General features: G+C 45.9%; 3 protein-coding genes across 6 annotated transcripts in view; 1 reads left to right on the top strand and 2 right to left on the bottom strand.

Moving 5' to 3' along the window:
- raph1b (Ras association (RalGDS/AF-6) and pleckstrin homology domains 1b) overlaps positions 1 to 6856 on the top strand; it is a 48439-nt gene extending 41583 nt beyond the window's left edge. For all 3 annotated transcript variants that reach the window (XM_030779549.1, XM_030779547.1, XM_030779548.1), the window contains 7 exons: positions 234 to 299; positions 571 to 714; positions 1392 to 1502; positions 2422 to 2520; positions 3141 to 3261; positions 3845 to 3987; positions 4452 to 6856. In XM_030779549.1, the coding sequence (XP_030635409.1) occupies positions 234 to 299; positions 571 to 714; positions 1392 to 1502; positions 2422 to 2520; positions 3141 to 3261; positions 3845 to 3987; positions 4452 to 6773 (3006 nt within the window). In that variant the 3' untranslated portion in view covers positions 6774 to 6856. The remainder of the gene's footprint in view (positions 1 to 233; positions 300 to 570; positions 715 to 1391; positions 1503 to 2421; positions 2521 to 3140; positions 3262 to 3844; positions 3988 to 4451) is intronic.
- A 2120-nt stretch (positions 6857 to 8976) lies between these two features.
- On the bottom strand, positions 8977 to 12016 carry spp2 (secreted phosphoprotein 2). The gene is made up of 6 exons (XM_030779802.1): positions 11889 to 12016; positions 11484 to 11605; positions 11078 to 11200; positions 9625 to 9735; positions 9418 to 9463; positions 8977 to 9324 (listed from the first exon to the last, which is right to left on the bottom strand). Exons 1-6 carry the CDS (start codon positions 11938 to 11940, stop codon positions 9212 to 9214), a joined length of 567 nt encoding a protein of 188 aa, XP_030635662.1. The 5' UTR covers positions 11941 to 12016; the 3' UTR covers positions 8977 to 9211.
- Positions 12017 to 12498: 482 nt separating this feature from the next.
- Positions 12499 to 18575, bottom strand: alg11 (ALG11 alpha-1,2-mannosyltransferase). 2 transcript variants are annotated; one of them, XM_030779800.1, is made up of 5 exons: positions 18529 to 18575; positions 17588 to 17809; positions 14581 to 14952; positions 13835 to 14412; positions 12499 to 13449 (listed from the first exon to the last, which is right to left on the bottom strand). In XM_030779800.1, the coding sequence occupies exons 1-5, from the start codon at positions 18573 to 18575 to the stop codon at positions 13166 to 13168; spliced, it is 1503 nt and encodes a 500-aa protein (XP_030635660.1). In that variant the 3' UTR covers positions 12499 to 13165. The 2 variants fall into 2 exon arrangements, with proteins under 2 accessions (XP_030635660.1, XP_030635661.1); XM_030779801.1 differs by having other exon boundaries at positions 17588 to 17724; positions 18531 to 18575.
- Between the last annotated feature and the right edge of the window lie 363 nt (positions 18576 to 18938).

The following is an 18938-nucleotide window of genomic DNA, read 5'->3' as shown; positions in this document are numbered from 1 at the left end:
CCAGAGAGAGAAAAAGGTAAAAAGAAAAAAAAAAATCATCAGATAAGAGAGGCCTTGGTAAACTGATCCGCCTAATTTGACATGAGTTGGGTAGCTGTGTGTGCGTTCACCAGGTCCTTTATGACGTAGGAATATGATGGTTTGGCAAATGATCGTCCCCTTTTTGATCCCCTTCCCCTACACGTAAAATATCTTTCTTTGTATCTCTCTAAAACGTCACCTTTTCTTCTCAGAATTACCTACTCGGGAGGAAGGAGACATCTGAGATGGCAGACAGAAACAAAGAGGCACTCCTTGAGGTGAGAGAGAGAGAGAGAAAGAGAGAGAGAGAGACACAAACCCACATTGTTCTCTCAGATTTTGTGGTTGATATCCAAGCCTGAGTTAATAATGCTTTTTCATTTGTGCACAGTTAGTGGTTTTTCGTAAGAATGACATGAACTGAAATTGATGAAGCTGATGTCGGTTTTAAGGATGATGATATAAGATGAACAAGGGGAGGTGACGGGGAAGGGGAGGTTATTCTGATGACTGTGTGTTTTGTGTGCGTGCGTGCGTGTGTGTGTGTAGGAGTGTTTCTGCGGAACCTCCGTGTCTGTGCCCGAGATCGAGGGCGTGCTCTGGCTGAAAGAGGATGGGAAAAAGTCTTGGAAGAAGCGCTACTTCCTGCTGCGTGCATCCGGAATCTACTACGTACCTAAGGGCAAAGTTAAGGTCGGGGTTTTTTTTTTGTTTTTGTTGTCGTTGTTGTTGTTGTTGTTGTGTGTCTTTGAGGTATCACATGGTTAATGTGCAGTGCTCTCACTTAACGGATCCTGACCCATATTAACCCCTACAGTGGCATTTCCTGTTTATGGATAGACTTACAGGCCTCTACACAAACCATATGTGCTTTACACTGAATCATCAGTCATCAGCCCCCTGGGGAACAGACACACACACACACACACACACACACACACACAGAGGCCTACAGAAGCAACCCAGAGACATCTACCCAGGCCGGCAGAGAGTAGTGGGTGAAAAGACATTGTCATATTCTCTTGTATAGTTCAACAGGGCCTGAAAGCATTGCATGGTTTCTGTCTTTGTGCTTACAGAACAACTCTTCGGCGACCCCTTGTGGACTGACGCCATACTTGCAATTTCTTCGCTGTCCTGTTATATTAAAATGAGTCTTTTCTTGCCATGTTTTGTTAACCAAACAGGACGTCTAGAATAAACCTTTTTGAATCCTGTAAGTAATATGATTCGTTGCGAACAAGATGTCAACGATGGCTCAAAATCAGTGTTAGGGAACGTAAAAAGGTTCTTTCTGATCGATTCTCTTGTCTGTGATGATTCCTTGATTCCTGTGATTATGACTGGTTGTTTTTTTTTGTTTTTTTTAGGCCTCCAGAGACTTGGCATGCTTCTTACAGCTGGATCACGTTAATGTTTACTATGGTCAGGACTACCGTAGCAAGTACAAGGCCCCCACTGACTACTGCTTGGCCCTCAAGGTAGGCCCCGTATGTGCGTGAGCCTGTCCGGACCCTGTGCACTCTGTCTTATTGATCGCTGAGCCCGTGTAGTGGTCCTCCCCTGCATCCAACCCCGAGTATGACTGATGTATTCTTAGAATTGACATGTTCCCAAGGGGTCCCCGCGGCAACAGCCCGTGTGTCATAATGCCATTAGTCATCCAATACAACAGGCACCAAGGACAGATCAGATATCAAAGCCATCTGCCAGGCGGACCCCTGCGGCCCACAGATGAGGCCTGCCCTTATCATTAAACAGCCTTCCCACACGTTGACATCACTTGGAAAGAAAAAAAAAACTGAACTGTGGTTTATGTATCAGACCCTTTTTATGTGGCTGAGAGAGAGAGAGAGAGAGAGAGAGAGAGAGAGAGAGAGGTTTTCGTGGAATCATGCACGAGTCACAGTGAATCACTGTGTTAATAATGTACCACAACTGAGACTTTGGCAAACCCTTTTTTTGGGGGGGGGGGCGTGGAGGCTATTCGGAAAATGAAGGTTAATTTTTGCATCATTGCACCGTTAGCTTTTGTATGCCCGCTCTTGCATAGTCGAAGGAGTATGTCATATTCCTGCACTGTTTGAAGGAAGGAAACGTTACAAATTTTGATTTTTGTTGCCCCCTGGTGGAATAATATGGGTAGTGAACTGAATCTAGCCTAGTCATTCTCGCTTTTTGAGCCTCACAGTGATAAATATATTCAGACATCCTATTATCTATTTTATCATGTAACAGCAGTCATTATCAGTGGCGATGGTCATTTACATATCAGCTCAGGGTAGCCAATCAAAATAACAGTGTGGTATGGTTTTTAATACTATTTCTGCTAGTCAATCAAAATAACAGTGTGGTATGGTTTTTAATTCTATTTCTGCTCTGTCGCTCTTGTCTGTTCAGCACCCTCAGATCCAGAAGAAGTCTCAGTACATCAAATACCTGTGCTGCGATGATGTCAGAACCCTCCACCAATGGGTCAATGGCATTCGTATCGCCAAGGTAACCTCCGGTTTAACCATAGCAACACACCGTGAATTAACTGACGTTCAGCACTCTAATGTCTTCATGAACAACCAGTTGCCGTCACAAAACCCAGAGGCTTAATTAATGGTCTCTCAATGACTAATTAGTAACACTTTGTGGAAAGAGGTATGCTTAAATAGTGCTAAAATAGCCAAATTCTTAATCTGTGTTATTTTGGGTCGACTTCCGTCACGCTGATTTATAGCTAAGTCACTATTAAGTTGAACTTCCAGTATTATTCACAGTTTAGATATTGTTGTGGCCATGTTTGTAGACACATTATAGGCCACCTATTCAAGCATACCTTGTTGACGTGTAGTTTTAACGCAGAGTATTGATGTGCTACTCGTGAAAGCATTGGTCTAACATAAATAAAACACAATTCATCCATGTATATATTTAGTGAAACAGCTGAGTATTAAGTAAGATTGTATAACTGAAACATGCTCTTTGTTTAAAAGCATTTGACAAGAAAAGTATAGTATTCACTGTGTCTGTGTGCGTCTGTCTCTCTCTCTCTCTCTCTCTCTCTCTCTCTCTCTCTCTCTCTCTCTCTCTCTCTCTCTCTCTCTGTGTTTTTCATTGTATCGGTGCAGTATGGGAAGCAGCTGTATGTGAACTATCAGGAGGCTATGAAGCGCACTGAGGCAGCCTATGACTGGGCATCTCTCTCCAGCTCCAGCATGAAGTCAGGCTCCAGCTCCATCAGCATACCCGGTGAGACGGCCCTCTTCCCACTGATCACGGATCAGTCTCTAACACTGGCCACACCGATCACAGATCAGTCTCTAACACTGGCCACACCGATCACAGAACAAATATTACTGAGGTCAGGATTATTGTGAGGATGGTCAGGATTATTGTCAGGATTATTGTCAGGATGGTCAGGATTGTCAGGATTTGCTGATCTCAAGTCAGTGTAAGTTGAATTTGCGTTGGGGCCCAGCGATCAAACTCATGGACATACCCTTAGCAGAATATGCAAATTTGTGCTTTTGTTTTACTCAGTCCAACTCCCAATGAGCCCCAGAGACTCGATGAGTGATGTTTTAAATAAGGTTTATGGCAGAATTCTGCAAGATCACAACTCAGTAGAAGGAGGGTTGACCACTTATGAGGGACATCTGTGCTTCTAAGTGATGAATGGGCACAGGTGAACTGAACCTAGATCAGTTGCAGCCGTTTTACATTGATCAAATGGTGGCTCTCTCCCCTTGACTATATATTTTTAGGGTTTTTTATTATTATTATTATTATTATTATTATTGTTATTTATCCATTTGGTTTTTGTTTTTTTTAGAGTCACATTCCAACCATTCCAGTCAGACAGACAGCGGGGTGTCGGACGGCACCACCTCCACCCACGCTCGCTCCCAGAGTGTGGTCAGCTCCATCTTCTCAGAGGCCTGGAAGAGAGGCACCCAAATGGAGGAGAGCACCAGGGTGAGTCATGGACTTCTCCAAATGCCCTCCTCTCCTGCTCGAAAAGGACTCTATTTTCAGTCGCTGTAATTAGATTTTCAGGAACAGCGTCGCGTCGTATTGCATTTTTCCACACAGAGTCTGAAAGTCCAAAACCTGACCATAGTGACTAAGTTGAATTTTTGAATTTTCACTGTGCGTTAGCGCGATTAGTTACTTGCCCGACCTTTTGAGGTCCTTTGGGAGGACCCTTTTGTAAACCAAGTTCCTTAAAGTTTACCTGTAAACGTCCTCCTCTTTTGGCTTAAATATGTCCTCTTGAACCTCTGATTTTAACACACCAGCAGTTACAATTTTATATTTTTTGTTGAACGATTGTGTTAATACCAACTGTGAAGTCCTAAAACTGTGTACTTGTTTGTTCAATCCTGTTGTTCATCTGTTTTTTTGTTTTGTTTTGTTTTGTTTTCTTTAATTTTGTACAGGCAAGGGCTGAGTCAACCCGAAGCTCCCACTCCTCCAACCTGCCTCAGCTGCCTCCTCAGCAGCCGCAACCTCCTCCTCCGGCCCGCGGCAGCTTGTCCCACGCAACTCCTCAGCCCGCTGTCGCACCACCGCTACCACAACCCCCTCCACCTCCACCACCTCCCCCCCCTCCTCTACCTCCCCCCAGCACCCCTCACCAGTCAGCTCCGCTAATGTTTGCCAAATATAGCACCATCACCCGGCTACAGAACGCCTCCCAGGCTGCCAGTCAACAAAGACTCCAACCCCAACCCCATCAGGCTCAAGCCCAGGCCCAACTCCATCAGGCTCAGGCCCAAGCCCAGCAAGTCCAGCAGCAAGTGCTTCCAACTCCACCCCCACAGGCAGCCAAGCCACAGCAGAATCACATCCCAATGGGAGGGAATGTGCCCCCTCCACCACCTCCTCCTCCGCCTCCGCCGGCACCGATGCCAGCTCCAGGGTCTGCCATGGCTGTGCTCAAACTGGGGCCGCCCAGTCCAGCCGTGCCGCAGTTCACCCCGTCTCCGCCGCCTCCTCCTCCTCCTCCTCCCCCACCGCCAGAGCCCAATCAAACGGAGTCCCTTCTTCCTCCTCCTCCACCCTCGTTGCTTAGCAACGGCGTGCCGCCACCTCCTCCTCCCCTGGCCCCGCCTCCACCACAACCACTTCAGCAGACGCTTACAGCCAACGGCCTCAAGCAAGTCCTAGCCCAGAAGTTTCCCCGCGTTCCTCAGGACATCTCCCCACCTGCGAGCCAGGCCCATTCTCCACCTCCACCACCTCCGCCGCCGCCACCTCCCCCACCCCCTCCTCCACCTCCGCTGCCTCCTCAGCAGCCTCCTGCTCCTGCACCACCGCCGCCTCCTCCTCTACAGCATCCTGGCCCGCCTCCAGCCCCACCCAAAACCTTCAGCGGTTCTTTTCCTCCCCAGACCGCCCCTAAGCCCTCAGGTCCCGTTCCTCCAGTGTCCCCAGCATCTATCTTCCCACCTCCACCTGCACCAGCTCCACCACCTCCCCCTCCTCCACCACCTCCTCCACCAGCTCCAGTGAAGAGCCAGCCACCACCCACTCTTCCCAAGCAACACAGCATCTCCAAGCCAACGTCGCTATCTTCTGCTGCCCCACTTACACCGTCCATGGTTAAGCAGATGGCCAGTCAGTTCCCAGGGTTTGCCCCAGCAACGACCAATCATATGGACAGTCATAAAGCACCTCAGTCACCCCCTGCGGTGAAGGCCAAACCAAAGTGGCAGCCCGGTGGGCAGGTCCAGCAGCAGTCATCCGACTTCCCTCCGCCCCCTCCGGAGAGCAGCCTTGCTTTTCCTCCCCCTCCGCCGCCTCCTCCTCCTCCGCCACCACCTCCACCGACCGCTGCAGGGCCTACACCACCACCGCCCCCTCTGCCCACAACCAATACAGTCTCTCCCATAAAGAAATCTCCCTCTGGCTCCTCCTCCGGCGTTAAAAGACCTCCCCCCACCCCGCGAAGGAACTCCAGTATCAAGTCCAACTCTTCCGCCGAATTCCAGGAATCTCGCAGGAACCTGGTGAGCAAGTTTACACCCAGCTCATCCTCCACCCCTGCGTCGTCCTCCAGTTCGCCCACCAAGGATGCTTCCGCTGGACCTCCAGCGCCACCCAAACCGGGCAAGCTGAACCTATCCAAACTGCCTCCGGCTCTCCAATCCAAAGTATGCCAGCAACGCCAATCCAGTGCAGACTTCCCTTCCCCACCTCCCCCTGAGAATGACTTCTTTCCTCCCCCGCCGCTGGACTCCGACCTCCCGCCCCCTCCACCACTGCCGGGGGACTCTCACTCCGGTGCTCCCAAAGTGGCCGTGGTCAATCCCCAGCCCCAGAATTCCTGGAACAAAGGCTCTGTGAAGAAAACATCGGCCCCGACATCACTTAGGCGTAACAACACCACCCCCGAGGCCCCGCCTCTGTCCCCGCCTCCCTTGCAAAGCGGGGGCGGTCCCATCCCTCCGACGTCGCCCAAGGGAAGCCCGGCTGTCCAGCCCAATTTCCTGGAGGATCTGAGCAGGACTCTAAAACGCAAGTCTGTGAACCGTCAAGGCTCGCTCTCTTCGTCACAACTCTCGGGGGGTAAGCTTGACCCCGTAGCCACCATGGACGACATGGCTTTGCCACCCCCTCCCCCAGAGCTGCTGCTTGACCAGCAGAGGCACAGTGGCAGCGGTTACACATCTGGGAACATCTCAGGCTATGCAACGCTGCGGCGTGGGCCGCCCCCGGCCCCGCCCAAACGGGACCAAAGCACCAAACTGACCGGGTAGTGGTAGTACAGGAAAAAAAAAAAAAAAAACGAACTTAATAGACTTGAGTCCCCTCCTGAACATTCTCTCTCCCTCTCCCTTTCTCTCTCTCTCTCTCACTCCCTTCTCTCTCTCTCTCACTCCCCTCTCTCTCTCTCTCACTCCCCTCTCTCTCTCTCTCTCCCTCTCTCTCTCTCTTTCTCTCTCTCTCTCTCCCTTTCTCTCTCTCCCCCCCCCCCCCCCCTCTCTCTCTCTCTCACTCTCTCTCTCTCTCTACTGTATAGCCCACACAGGGCTGTGGAGGAGAAGAGCCTGAACTGAAGTATCTTCTCGTCGACTCTGTACAAAGAAGCCAAAACAGCTCTCAGCTTTACTAAGTGTCTGTGCCACACTGCATCCAATTAAGTTAAAAACCGCAACGACAAGAATGGTCGATTGACTTTTGTCTGCAACACACTGGTACTGCATGAATATCCGGTGAAATTTACAACAGGAGCTCAATATGTAGGTTGTTTTGGCCCATGTGGAGGGGGATTTTTTTTCTCTTTTTTTTTTTTTAATTAATTTTGCCTTTGTTGTTTTTTTTTATACATAGAATTATTTAATACTGGAAGAGATTGTCTTATTTTAGATTTAAGTTTTTGTAAAAGTTTGATGAATGTTGTTTGAGAGTTTTCTGGATGGTAAGCGTGTATACAGAGAGTGTGTTTGTCTGGAACTGCATTCTACCATCTGCCGCCTTTGATTGACAGGACCGAATCCAACGCTCATTGAATTGACTGAGCCTTACCAAGAATGTTCCAGAATCTTCTTTAATCTACATTAGGTGTGTTTAATAGGAACCGTTGTGATGGACTTGCTTAATTTACAATGGACTTTACTGATGTGAATGAACAAAATCGATTTCTGCACCTGATGTTATGTCAACGACCGATCGACTGGAAAATGGATTTTCACAATCTTGTTAAATTGAGACTGTTAATTAAAACTGAGCTGACGCTGTTAGGAAGAAAGAATACTCCAGTCAAGCTCTGTATTCAGGTTGTGTGATTCTGTGCTCTGCTTATTTGGTCTGACTTGATTGGTTTATTTCCATCAATTCATATTGCAGCCGTACTTGTCTGTGTGAGAAATCAGCTGCTTTGCCTGTCTGTTTCTGCATGGCCACGCTCTCTCTCCTGATTGGACGTTTCAGGTATCCAGGCAACACTTGAGTAGGTAGATACTTAAAGGTGCTTTGGATTACACGATCTATACGGTCAAATGACGTGCCACTGTCCAGCTACCGCCTCTGAGCTCATATCAAGCACCATCTGAACTCCTTTAACAGCTGTGCCTCGTAATGTGAGGGTACTGCATCGTGTCCGGTGGGCGCCTGCGGATGGTGTCAGATCTCGGTGAAAAGCGCCCCGAGTGTCTTTTTCTCCGGTCTAATCGCGAACGAGGTTTTTCTTTTTCTCGAAAGACGCAATCTGATTTCCGCCTCATGGTCGCGACCTCGGACACCACGACCCGACCACCGGTGTTTTTGGCACTTCATAGGAACATACGGTGACCCAGGCTGGACGGAGAGGGTAGCGGACCACGTGAAATATGTATAAACATGTATGCATATTACCCGGCTTATCTGCATATGCTATTTGGGAGGATGTCATTTTTTTTTTGTTTGTTTGTTCGTTTGTTTGTTTCATTGACTGAATAATACTAGGTATCATAATTCTTTTCAGGCGGACAACTGAAGTAAGCATTAAATTATTGAAGTCAAGTATTCAATTTCTGGCCATAAAACAAGTTATATGAATCTCTTTGGAGAGAAACGTCGGGAGGAAAGGATGAAGCCTAAGTGTCTTTGCATTTAATTAGAAGGTCAGTTGATCACAATATAAATGTTGATATCATACCTCACCGTGTCTCCTGTGTCTTCCTTACTATTGCGGTTTGGATAGTTTGTGGTCCGGTGATTACATGGTTAAAATTAGACGCGTCCACCTCAGTCATCCCCTTATTTCCCAGCATGCCTCGCTGGGAAGAGTAAACATGTCCCTGAGGAAATTAAAGTTTGATCTATGAGGAGTAAGATGATGTGTCGGTCAGTGTGGGAGGGTGAGGGAATGTGATCCCCACAAAAAAAAAAAAAAAAAAAGGTGATGAATGTAGACAAGAATGACAGCGGAACTTCAAATGCATCTCTGAATATTACTGCCATGAATGATAACACTGTGTTTTATCAAATAAGACATTTATTGTTCGCCTTTATTGTGTGTTCCTTGGTAACATTAGTTCCTGTAAGTTTCTGCAGTGCTGAAGTTAACAACCCTTTGGGCGAGTGGTAAAAATCAAGTAGACTGTCAGTAAATACAGTTTTGGGCACACTGCATGTACCCCCTTTCCTCAGATTATCTGCTGGTAGCACCATCACATTTTGTGTATTGGGGTCTTTTTTTATTCTTTTTTTTTTTTTACTCTAGGTGATTACTGAAGTTGTCTCCACGAGCATCTTGATTTGGCCTGTTTTGGTGCCGTCCCAGAAACACAGATGAATCAAAATTTTGCGGAGCAGTCGGGGCAGGATCTAGTGCAGAAAAGTTCACATGAGAAATTTAGATTTGTTTCATCGTTATTACGTGAAGAGAAAGAAAAAAAAAAAAAGACTGTTTTTTCTTACCGGCGCTCCCAAAATGGTTTGGATCATAGAACCAGCCTCTTCCCATCTGCCAGCAAAAAAAAAAAACAATTATATAAGTTATATTCCTATATTCCGTTATATTGTCAGTGTTTAATTTTAACCCTGTCTACAGCTCCTCCCCACTCCTATTTCGTTTTTAATTTCCATATATTGTAAGCACGCTCTCTCTCTCTCTCTCTCTCTCACCTCTTCACTGCTTGACTCTGAGCTAGAGCTGTCCGGTTGGCCGCACTTGAGTGTGAGGATCTGGGTGGCTTCACCAGCTACACGTACACGAGTTTGGCAAGAAGCCTCTGACTAAGGACAGAAAACAAAGAGAGAGAGAGAGCATGGCAGAATGAGGATAGATAATAGAAAAAAAAAAAAAAAAAAAAAAAAAAACGTTATGCAAGAGAATTTCACTTCACGGAACGGTCGACATCGTGTGGCATCATGAAGTAGAACATCAGTCCGTTCTCTGAATTTCATCAGACAGTCTAGTTTGGCCTAGCACCAGAAACCCTAACATCAAAAGGTCTCCGCTTTCTGTCAACGCAGCATTAAACACGCACATACACACTGTGCTCTTTGCAAGTTGAGGGGTAAGCTTGTTCTCCAGGAGCTCATCTTGAAGTATAATCATACAACACAGATATTCAGATAAAGTCCAGTTGCCATATGAATGTGTTATGCACTTTTCATCCTTCTGTAAAAACTCCGGTGTCACATTAGTTATTAGTCACGGTCAACGACCCTTGTACTCTTTTCCAGTTAACTGAAAACGAAACCTCACTTCTACTGCTTTTTGGATAACGTTGTGCAAACTAGTCCCCGGAGGTGAAGTAGGTAAAGTCCGATGACCTCTTCCTCAGAGCATTCCAAATGCACCATCCTAGATTTAAAATTAGCCTCGCGTCACTGATATACGAGAAGTTCTGATCAGGGTCTAAAATAATCCATGAATTCCTGAATTCGGGCTAGTCTGCAGAACCAGATGCCAATGTCTCTGAGACCATTTTTGTTTTTGGTTTGTTTGAGCCCCGAATAATTTTTTCTGAAGGCTGATCAGGGAACCCAGAGCGATTGCATTACAATGTACTAACAGAAATATTCATTCCAGCTGTGTTTTGTATGTGATATCAGCCACTGGAAGCAAGTATGGAGGGAGTATCAGTGAGCCATGAAAGGTTCCATGAGAAAAACCACTGTTAATGATACATGGTTAATAAATGTTTAGCCAAACTAGCAAAATAACTTCCCTCCAAGTTACGCAAGCCAAAGTGTCAGACAGACCAAACATTTGGAACAAGAACATTATAATCTAATGCTACACAGGTTCAAAAGAAGCAGAAATTACAGGGTTTTTTTAAGCATCAGCAATCAGTTTTTTTCCCAAAGATATCTACATTGTTCAAAGATAAGCTTCCAAACAGAGTAATCGAGAAAGGTAGGAAAGAGAGAAATCTGTAGTTCCCAAGAACAGAGCAATCAAAACGGTGTCTGAAGTGAGTGTCTCACGGCTGCTTTTTTTTTTTAACCCACCTGGCACTGATCCTATTGATACAGACCAGCTCACTCACTCTCACACATCACCAGTACTTAGAAGAAATGGTTTGTTCGAGACTGGATCAAAAGAGGGAGTTCGAACAGAAAGTCTTACCACAAAGAAGCTTCGTCGGAAAGAACATCCCTGAGGGTCAACTCCAGAGGTTTTCTTACAGTCAGTCTCCCTCACTTCAAATTTCAGCAGCAAGTCATATGTGTTCATTCCCATCGGAACAACCTTGAGATAGTCAAAGTTACAATTATGGTTCGAGTCAGTCGTGAAACGCATCTGCTAAAACATCATAAAATGCACTCCTAAATGTATCTCTCCATTTTACTCTCTATACACCATGCATTACGCCTGTTTTTATGTAAGTTTGTGTAGTCACGTGATAATATAGTTTGCTGGTGGTGGGGGGTTGTATATTTTTGTAATGTGGTTTTCTCTCTCTCAGTTTCTCTTTCTTCTAATGTACAGAGACCATATCCATGCACATGCGAAGAAGTGTTAGAAAACGCACCCGTTTCACGGAGGCCCTGGACACCTTGTAGAGACGAACTCTGGCGTGATGAGTATTGATCTGGTCAAGGGCCATCCGGAGACCCTCATCTGCCTTAGTGCTCAGCTGGAACAGTGGCACACCTGCAGGGGTAAAAGGTTAAACCTGTCAACGTGTACCTGGGATTATTGATCAGAAGAGAACATAACCAAGAATCTATTGCATTGCCTGAAGTTACAGAATGCGCACTGCAACATTTTTGTGCTATGGGACAACGCCTTAATCGAAGCATTAATTCTCCCATTCCAACTGCAAGCCAAGGCAGAGCGCTCATGCTTCTTGACTTTACACGACTGCCATTCTCAAATCAAATCCAGTCAGTTCTAATCGGCTTTACTAACTGCTTATACACAGCTCCTCACTCACCTGAGCCACCCAGAACCTGCAGGAGAACCAAAAGTAGGACCCTGAACTTCATCCTCTTCTGACACTAAGTCTGAACTAGGACTTAAGTTGGACTTCTGTCAGACTGACTGAACACTTACCGACCAGCTCCCTTAAATACCGGTAGATTTTTATCTCCCCTTACCTCCAGACTCCTCCCCCTGTTTTCGGAAACAAGACCAGTTTTTTTATTTGACCTCTCTCAGGATTGGCCCACCTGTCCAAACCAACCTCAGGCAATTACTCCGAATTCACACTAAGAGATTCCGGGAACAGAGATTCACCGCATGAGTGCGATAAAAAGGACACCTTATCTGTATGCATGGATGTGAGATGTATTGAATAAACTTTCTGCAGAAATGGATTAATATAAATTAGGTTTTATGGGGAAATCGCTCTGGACTGTGTAATAAACACTATTTGTTATATTTTGACAGGGTTCGCAAGGTTGATGTGTTTTTGTGAACTCGCACACAACACTGTAGTCAGTCTCATTTTAACCTTTACTAAGGGAGAGATTTTTCCCTTTCCATGTTACTTTGTTAAGAACATATGGTCTTTTCTTTCATATTACTAATTAGAAAGAGCCAAGTCCCTCAAATATAATTTATTTGTAAACATTCAGAGAAATCACATTTTTCAACTTGAGATAAAGCTCGTTTGTTAAATTCAAGATTTTCTTGTGATAAATACAAAGCCATTGTTCCATAATTAGCCATGAAACAGAGAATTTTAAGCATTTATATGCAGAAAAGACATCACAAAAACACCCCAGATGCATGGAGCTCCATGAAAAGATGGAAAAACTTAACCACTTGCACATGTATGGGGAAAAAAATGCAATCCAGAGAGACATTTAGGAATGAGACAAAACAACAAAGCAACTATTCAGACAATTCCAGACAGACAAAAAAAAAAACACGCTGGATTACACCCAAACAGTGTTGACACAGGAGGGTTGGCATTCAAAACAAAAACAAACAATTCCATTTCATCTGGATAACTTGTGCTCATCCCAAACTACACAACCCCTTTGGCTCTCTCTGTACGTGAGCACTAAGCACTACGCTCGCTGGTACAGGCACCTTCTCCTCTGGTCTAAACGTGGAATTGTTCTTTTAGTAGGCTGAAATACGCAGAGTGTAGTGTAGCGTTGGGGGCCAGCACAGCCGTGGTGAGGGCATTCCGAATTCTGTCTCCCCTGTAGTCAGACGGGAACCGCGGGGAGACCCGGAGTGAAGCGGAAGGTCGGAGGGTCCTCATCGTTCCAGCGTCCCCATTAAAGGCTCCATGGCCGACAGGAAGGAGGCCTCGAACTCCTGGTCGGAGAAGCGGGCGACGGACGCGCGCGCCCTGCGTCGAATCTCCAGGCGGGCCGCGGGGGTCATGGACAATATCCGCTCCATGGCGTCGGCGTAGCTGTCCTCCTCGTCCGCCAGGAAGCCCGTCGGGCCGCCTTCATAAGGCACCACTATGTCCAGTTTGGGTCCGCCGGATTTATGGGCCAGAATGACTGTTCCTGCCGCCATACACTCTACCACACCTGAGGACAGAGAGAGGAACTCTAGTTTAGGGTTAAACGGGGCCACAGCAGTAACCCAAACTACAAACCAGACTCCAAGGAGAACTTTAAAGGAACCAGTTGTCCCCTCAGAGTGACATGCTATCCTCTGCTAGGCTTTCCTAAAACTTTGACAACACACTGACGTTTGCCGTTTTGAATGGAAAGAAACCGCATTAGTCACTGAATGCAACACTGAATGCAACTCACAGAAGACATAATTTACCCTCATTTAGTCTAAATAATCTTCACATCATCTTTCCAGTCTCAGAGGCGTCAGTTACAACTCCCTGTGTGATTCCAGCATTGATAAGATAAAAAAATTCTGTTATCTCTCTAAATTCCTTTACCGTGAGACGGATCTTACCGATGCCAAAGTGTTCGTTCCACATGGTGTGCAGCCCCACCGTGGCGTCAGTCAGCTCTTTCTTCAGCTCCTCGAACGGAATGTTCAGCTTGAACTCCACCCTGTCGGCCACGCCCAGCTCCTGACACAGACCCCGGAGCATAAGCACTCGGTCCTCATCCTCTTGGTTACGGCAGCCACCGATCAACACTAACCTCGCAGACTCCCTCCCACCGGGATCCGCCCCCTTCTTATCCAGAAGCTTCCGGAAAGCCCGGATCTGCAGCCGGTGGTCCTTCTCGGGTCGGAACTGGCCGACGGAGACCACAGAGCGACGCTTTCGGTCCTCTTCGTCCTCCTCCTCTCCCTTCAGAGGGATATCCAGGAACGACTGTACGTCGCAGGGTGGGTAGACCACGCTGGTGCGGTTGGGAGCGCGCCACAGGGCCAAGATATGTCCAAGCGTCCAGGTGGAGTTGACCATGACAACATCGCTGCAGGAGCCAGCTAAGCCGTAGAGCAGAGCAAACGCGCAGTAGTATATCACCTTAATGGCACTCAGCACGGGGTTACTGGAGATGTAGTCTGCATTATTGAATCTGAAAGACAAAAGACAAAAACAAAAAAAAAATTAAAAACGAGATTGTTCGAACCGAGACGTCTTCATGGCTTTTTGGTGATGACTTGAGATATCCGCAGTCCGTAAAAACAAAAATAAAACGAAACAAGAATAAAACGAAAATAAAAATATGATGAGCGTGGCCAACCTTGGGTTCCTCTGTCGAACGACGGAGAGCATGTCGGTGCTTATGGTGGGGTAGTGGACGTAGCTTCCCACGTGACACCCTCCCAGGTAACGGAACACGGGCAGGGTGAAGGCATAGCCCATGGAGTCGACGTAAAGGTCCGGTACAAATTCGGTCAGAGCCTCCCACCCCAGGAAGACGGACCCGATGCTCTGGCCCAGTAGGGTGAAGTGGGGATACACGCTGGCTTCCACCAAAAGGCGATGCTTCAGGAAGACGAATTTGACGGGTCGAGGGAGCCTGATGTTGAAGCGACGTCGGGCGCCGTCCAGGATTTGTTCAGCTGTGACCCCTTGGTCTCCGGTGTAGACCACAAAGGATATGTCTCTGTACCTGCAACGAACGGCACACAGATGCAAAAGAGTATGCTCCACTTAATGCGAATCCCACAACGTAAGTCAAATAACTGTTCTCTATGTCCTCATTAAGAGCCTCATCTATTTGTGTTTTTATACACTGTGGTCCAGCACTGTCAAAGCTGATGTAGTTCAACAGTCACTCAGGTTGGGTGATAAAAACGACATTGACCATTTTTGGGATAAAATAGACTATGGTAACAAAATTCAATTTTTGTGGGTTTTTTTTTTTTTCAATAAAATTCCTTTCTTTTTCTGTTTCCCCCTCAAACTAATGCTCCACGAAATACCAGGCACGCATCCGAAATGAACTTGCGTGCTTGCGCGTTTTTGACAAAGGCCAAACGCCCACCCATAAAATCCTAAGATGAAGAACCGTGACCAAAAAAAAAAAAAAAGATCAAACAGCTTCGGCCATTTATGATTTGCTACCACCGTGAACATTATGGGGAGAGCTCTTGTAAACAAGACCTGTTTCTCTCTGATATGTCCTCATCCATCTTTGGTAAGTGCAGAGAACCCATTTTCACTGAAACGATGAAGAGGAACATACGTGAAATGCTCAACATCCAGCAGGAGACACACGTGATCGTCCACTCCTCAGTGTTGGGGTTTTGTCGAGAGAGCAAACAGATCTATTAAAGAGTCCACCGCCAGCCCGTTAGCACAACACAAAGGTCAGTGTAGACAGATGTGCTTTCCACACTGCTATTGTGGACAGATGTCTTCACCTTTCAGGCCTACATGAATCAGCACATAGTCAACAACTCATGAAACTAGCCATTGATCCAAACATTACACAAGCTGATTTTTATTTTTATTTTTGTTTTAATCCTTCTCTACAAATTCTCTTTATGCGGCTTCAGGACCAGCAAACAAATTCAGTGTGCACGTGCTGTTCTGAGACCGACAACAGATGACGACATCAATCTCTTCTTTCTTCGGAGGAAAACTTGGGGTCTGGTCAGGGTGGCTCTTTGTTAAAATGTTGCCCTGAAGTTCCACACATACGCCTGTCACCCCTTCCTCCTCTACGGGACAAGTTTATCAAATCCAAACCTTTTGTTCGGATCAAGCTGTGAGAAGGTACGTACTGTGCACTACTGATAAGGCTGCAGCCAGCAGGCTTGACGTTGAATCAGAAGTGAGAGTTTGTCCAATGGGAGGGAACTCTTTGTGACCCTTGGGGCCAGTACAACTGGGACTGAACCTGGCCGAAGGTTCCTTTCCACAGCTGACAAGACTGTGTCCCAGCGCCAAGCAGACAATGTTACGACTTTCTAGGCCTTTCTGGGTCGCACACTGCATGTAGAAAAATTCAAGTCGCACTTCAAGGACGTTCGTGTTTGTTCTTGCGCAATTTATCCCTTTATTCATCCTGTAAAGCTTTTCAATGATTCAACCGCCTTGGATTCCTCAGGCGTTTTTTCGCCAGGGATCAGGATATGCAGCGGAGCCAAATGGTCCGTTATATAACTGTAAATTTTGTTTACTTCCCGCTGTTCTCCTCATGAAACGACAAGAGCTTGTTTGTACTCGTACCTCTCCAGCCCGTACCCTTCAATTACGCCGAGTTAATTAGTGTCCACGGGCGTATTAATGGTGAAATGACCTCTTTCAGCTACGGGTACCTCACCTAGCCTGTCAGTTATATCTTCTGTTTAAAAGTGATGGATGACTTCCCCTTGAGACACATACACAGACCGTATACTGGACAAGAGCCAGCGGTATTTCTTCACGGCGGGAGAACACATTCTATGAGCTGAGTGCAAAAGCACTCACAGGAAACCATGGAAACAGTGCAGCCTGTGATCTGGGAAACCAGGCGCCACATCAACATGGCACAGGCAGATGTGAACCTTGCTTAACAGACAACATAGATCCTACATTTGCTGTGTCCGGATGTTCCATGGGTGGGTCCTCACTAGTCTTCTCATCTTTACTTTTGGTTTTAAGAAAGCTTATGAACGGGTTGCTTACAAGTGATGTACAAAAAGGCGTGTACTGTATCTTCCCCAAAACAGATGACCTCCAGACGACCTAATTTACTCCCTGTAAATTCTTGTTTTCTTTCATTTGTTTGCTTTCCTTCGAAGCTCAGCGTGTGCTAATACATATCTTGGTCAACATCTCGTTTCTGAAATTCTCAGAAGAATATAACAAGGTTTGTTTTTTTGCAACATTCATTTGAATGCTTCTGTCAGCCTCCCAACATGTCTTGTATTGAGACTTATAGTTACTGTGAGAGAAGTTTCTATTCAGCTTTTTAACACATTTGCATATCCAGCCTTTTCTTATTTTTGGAAGATGATTAAACAATTGTTCAATGCCTTGAGTGTTCAACATTAACAATAAAGTCTTTCTACACAAAGTTAAACTTCATCGATTCCTACAGGGAAATCTGTCCTCTGCACATCACCCATCCTAACTACTTAAGAGCAGTGAGACAGCCTCATAAAAGTAAAAAGATATCTTAAGAAAAAAAAAAAACAAACAAAAAAACAACCTGTCGCTATGGCAGTTATAAGACTGAGTGATGAGAAGGGTGTGTGATGTGCTAGAATCTAGCTGACGCCGCCTTGTCTCGCCTTGGCTTAACGCCCATCCCCCACCTGTTCTGCAGGGCTCGGAGGGCACACCAGAGCACTCTCTCTCCCCCTCCACCTGCGTTACAATAGGGATGGAAGAAAGCCACTGAGGGACATCCATCCTGAGCCCTTCTCGCTTTCCTCTTCATCTGAAGCCACGTCCGTACGGCCATGACCAGCAGGAAAAGAAGTACCGTTAAGACCAGGCTCAAATAGAGGCATGGTAACATCAGTGACCACAGCAACCTGAGAAACAAACAAACAAACATACAAACAAACAAAAAGGCCTAAGTGACATTACCTGATTTGTAATTGTAGCATTGCGATATTTCTTACATTTGGTATCTGCCTTACAGTGACTCAACCGATCAAATCGATCGCATACTTATCAAGTTCTGAGTGAGATCAATCAGTTGTGATTGAGTAGGGCTAAAACAAATATGTGCTTGGCAGAGGATACTGGTTATGGGGTCTAGGTTGAGTAACACTTGCGTTAGGCACATGCTAAATCACCTTTGGCCAAGTTAGATGAAATATCTGCCCAGAGACTGGAACACAACCAAGAGCATAGGCAACTTTTGGAAGTGGTCTATGAGTTAAGGAGAGGCACTACTCAAATAGGAAACAAATGAATATCCAGCATGAATTTACAGCTTAAAAACTGGGTAGCAATGTCATACCTCTCGTTACGACTAAAGAAGACATACTCATGTTGCCTTACGTTGTATTTTCATCTGACTTTTGCCTTTTAATTTTCCTAAAACACGTTGACGGCGAAACTGGGAGGATACGGTAATAACAACTCATTCATTTAACACACCGAACAGTAATGGCGAACCACATCTATAACTGACACAGTGCTCACGCTGTCCTCTGAAATTGCAGAAACAGAGCTTATTAATTTTATATTAGGTGAGTCGTGACCGTAGAACTGCTACGGGTATTTCAAACACAACGTTTATTACCTGATTAAATCACAAAGGCAGAGGGACAGGTGATCGTGACCAGACATCTTGACAACACAACAGTACTTTCAACCCGGAAGTGATATTCTGTTGGCTGACGTCTTCTTTTTCGAAATTAGGGACAGATATAAAATAAACAAGTAGGCTCTTTCCTGCCCCCTACCGTACATGGCACACACGTACACACACACAGAGTCAGGCTTTCTGAGATGAACTGCATTAAATGATATGCTGTGAAATTCTGGTAAATTACGATTCACGGTTAAAAATGCCAATATAATTTTGTCAGTTATTTACTGTTAAGTAAGGTAGAGCATTGCTCTATTCTAAAATGTAGAACACCAAAAAGTTCATGACACCATTTTGGTTTACAGCAAGGTACAAAAAAGTAAAGTTTAACCAGGGGATAA

Source organism: Chanos chanos, chromosome 7, assembly GCF_902362185.1.
Source record: "Chanos chanos chromosome 7, fChaCha1.1, whole genome shotgun sequence".
NCBI classification, from domain to species: Eukaryota; Metazoa; Chordata; class Actinopteri; order Gonorynchiformes; family Chanidae; genus Chanos; species Chanos chanos.
This window is presented reverse-complemented; position numbering and strand designations above follow the sequence as displayed.

Coding starts and splice junctions, on each gene's coding strand:
- spp2 (XM_030779802.1), bottom strand. CDS start 11,940: ATGAAGTTCAGGGTCCTACTTTTGGTTCTCCTGCAGGTTCTGGGTGGC. Junction 9,464..9,624: donor CAGAGTCAAGCAGTGAAGAG/GTGAGAGAGAGA, acceptor TTTTGCTGGCAG/ATGGGAAGAGGCTGGTTCTA. Junction 9,325..9,417: donor AAACCATTTTGGGAGCGCCG/GTAAGAAAAAAC, acceptor TTTCTGCACTAG/ATCCTGCCCCGACTGCTCCG.
- alg11 (XM_030779800.1), bottom strand. CDS start 18,575: ATGTCTGGTCACGATCACCTGTCCCTCTGCCTTTGTGATTTAATCAG. Junction 14,413..14,580: donor GTTCGACAGAGGAACCCAAG/GTTGGCCACGCT, acceptor TTTGTCTTTCAG/ATTCAATAATGCAGACTACA. Junction 13,450..13,834: donor GAACGAACACTTTGGCATCG/GTAAGATCCGTC, acceptor CTCTGTCCTCAG/GTGTGGTAGAGTGTATGGCG.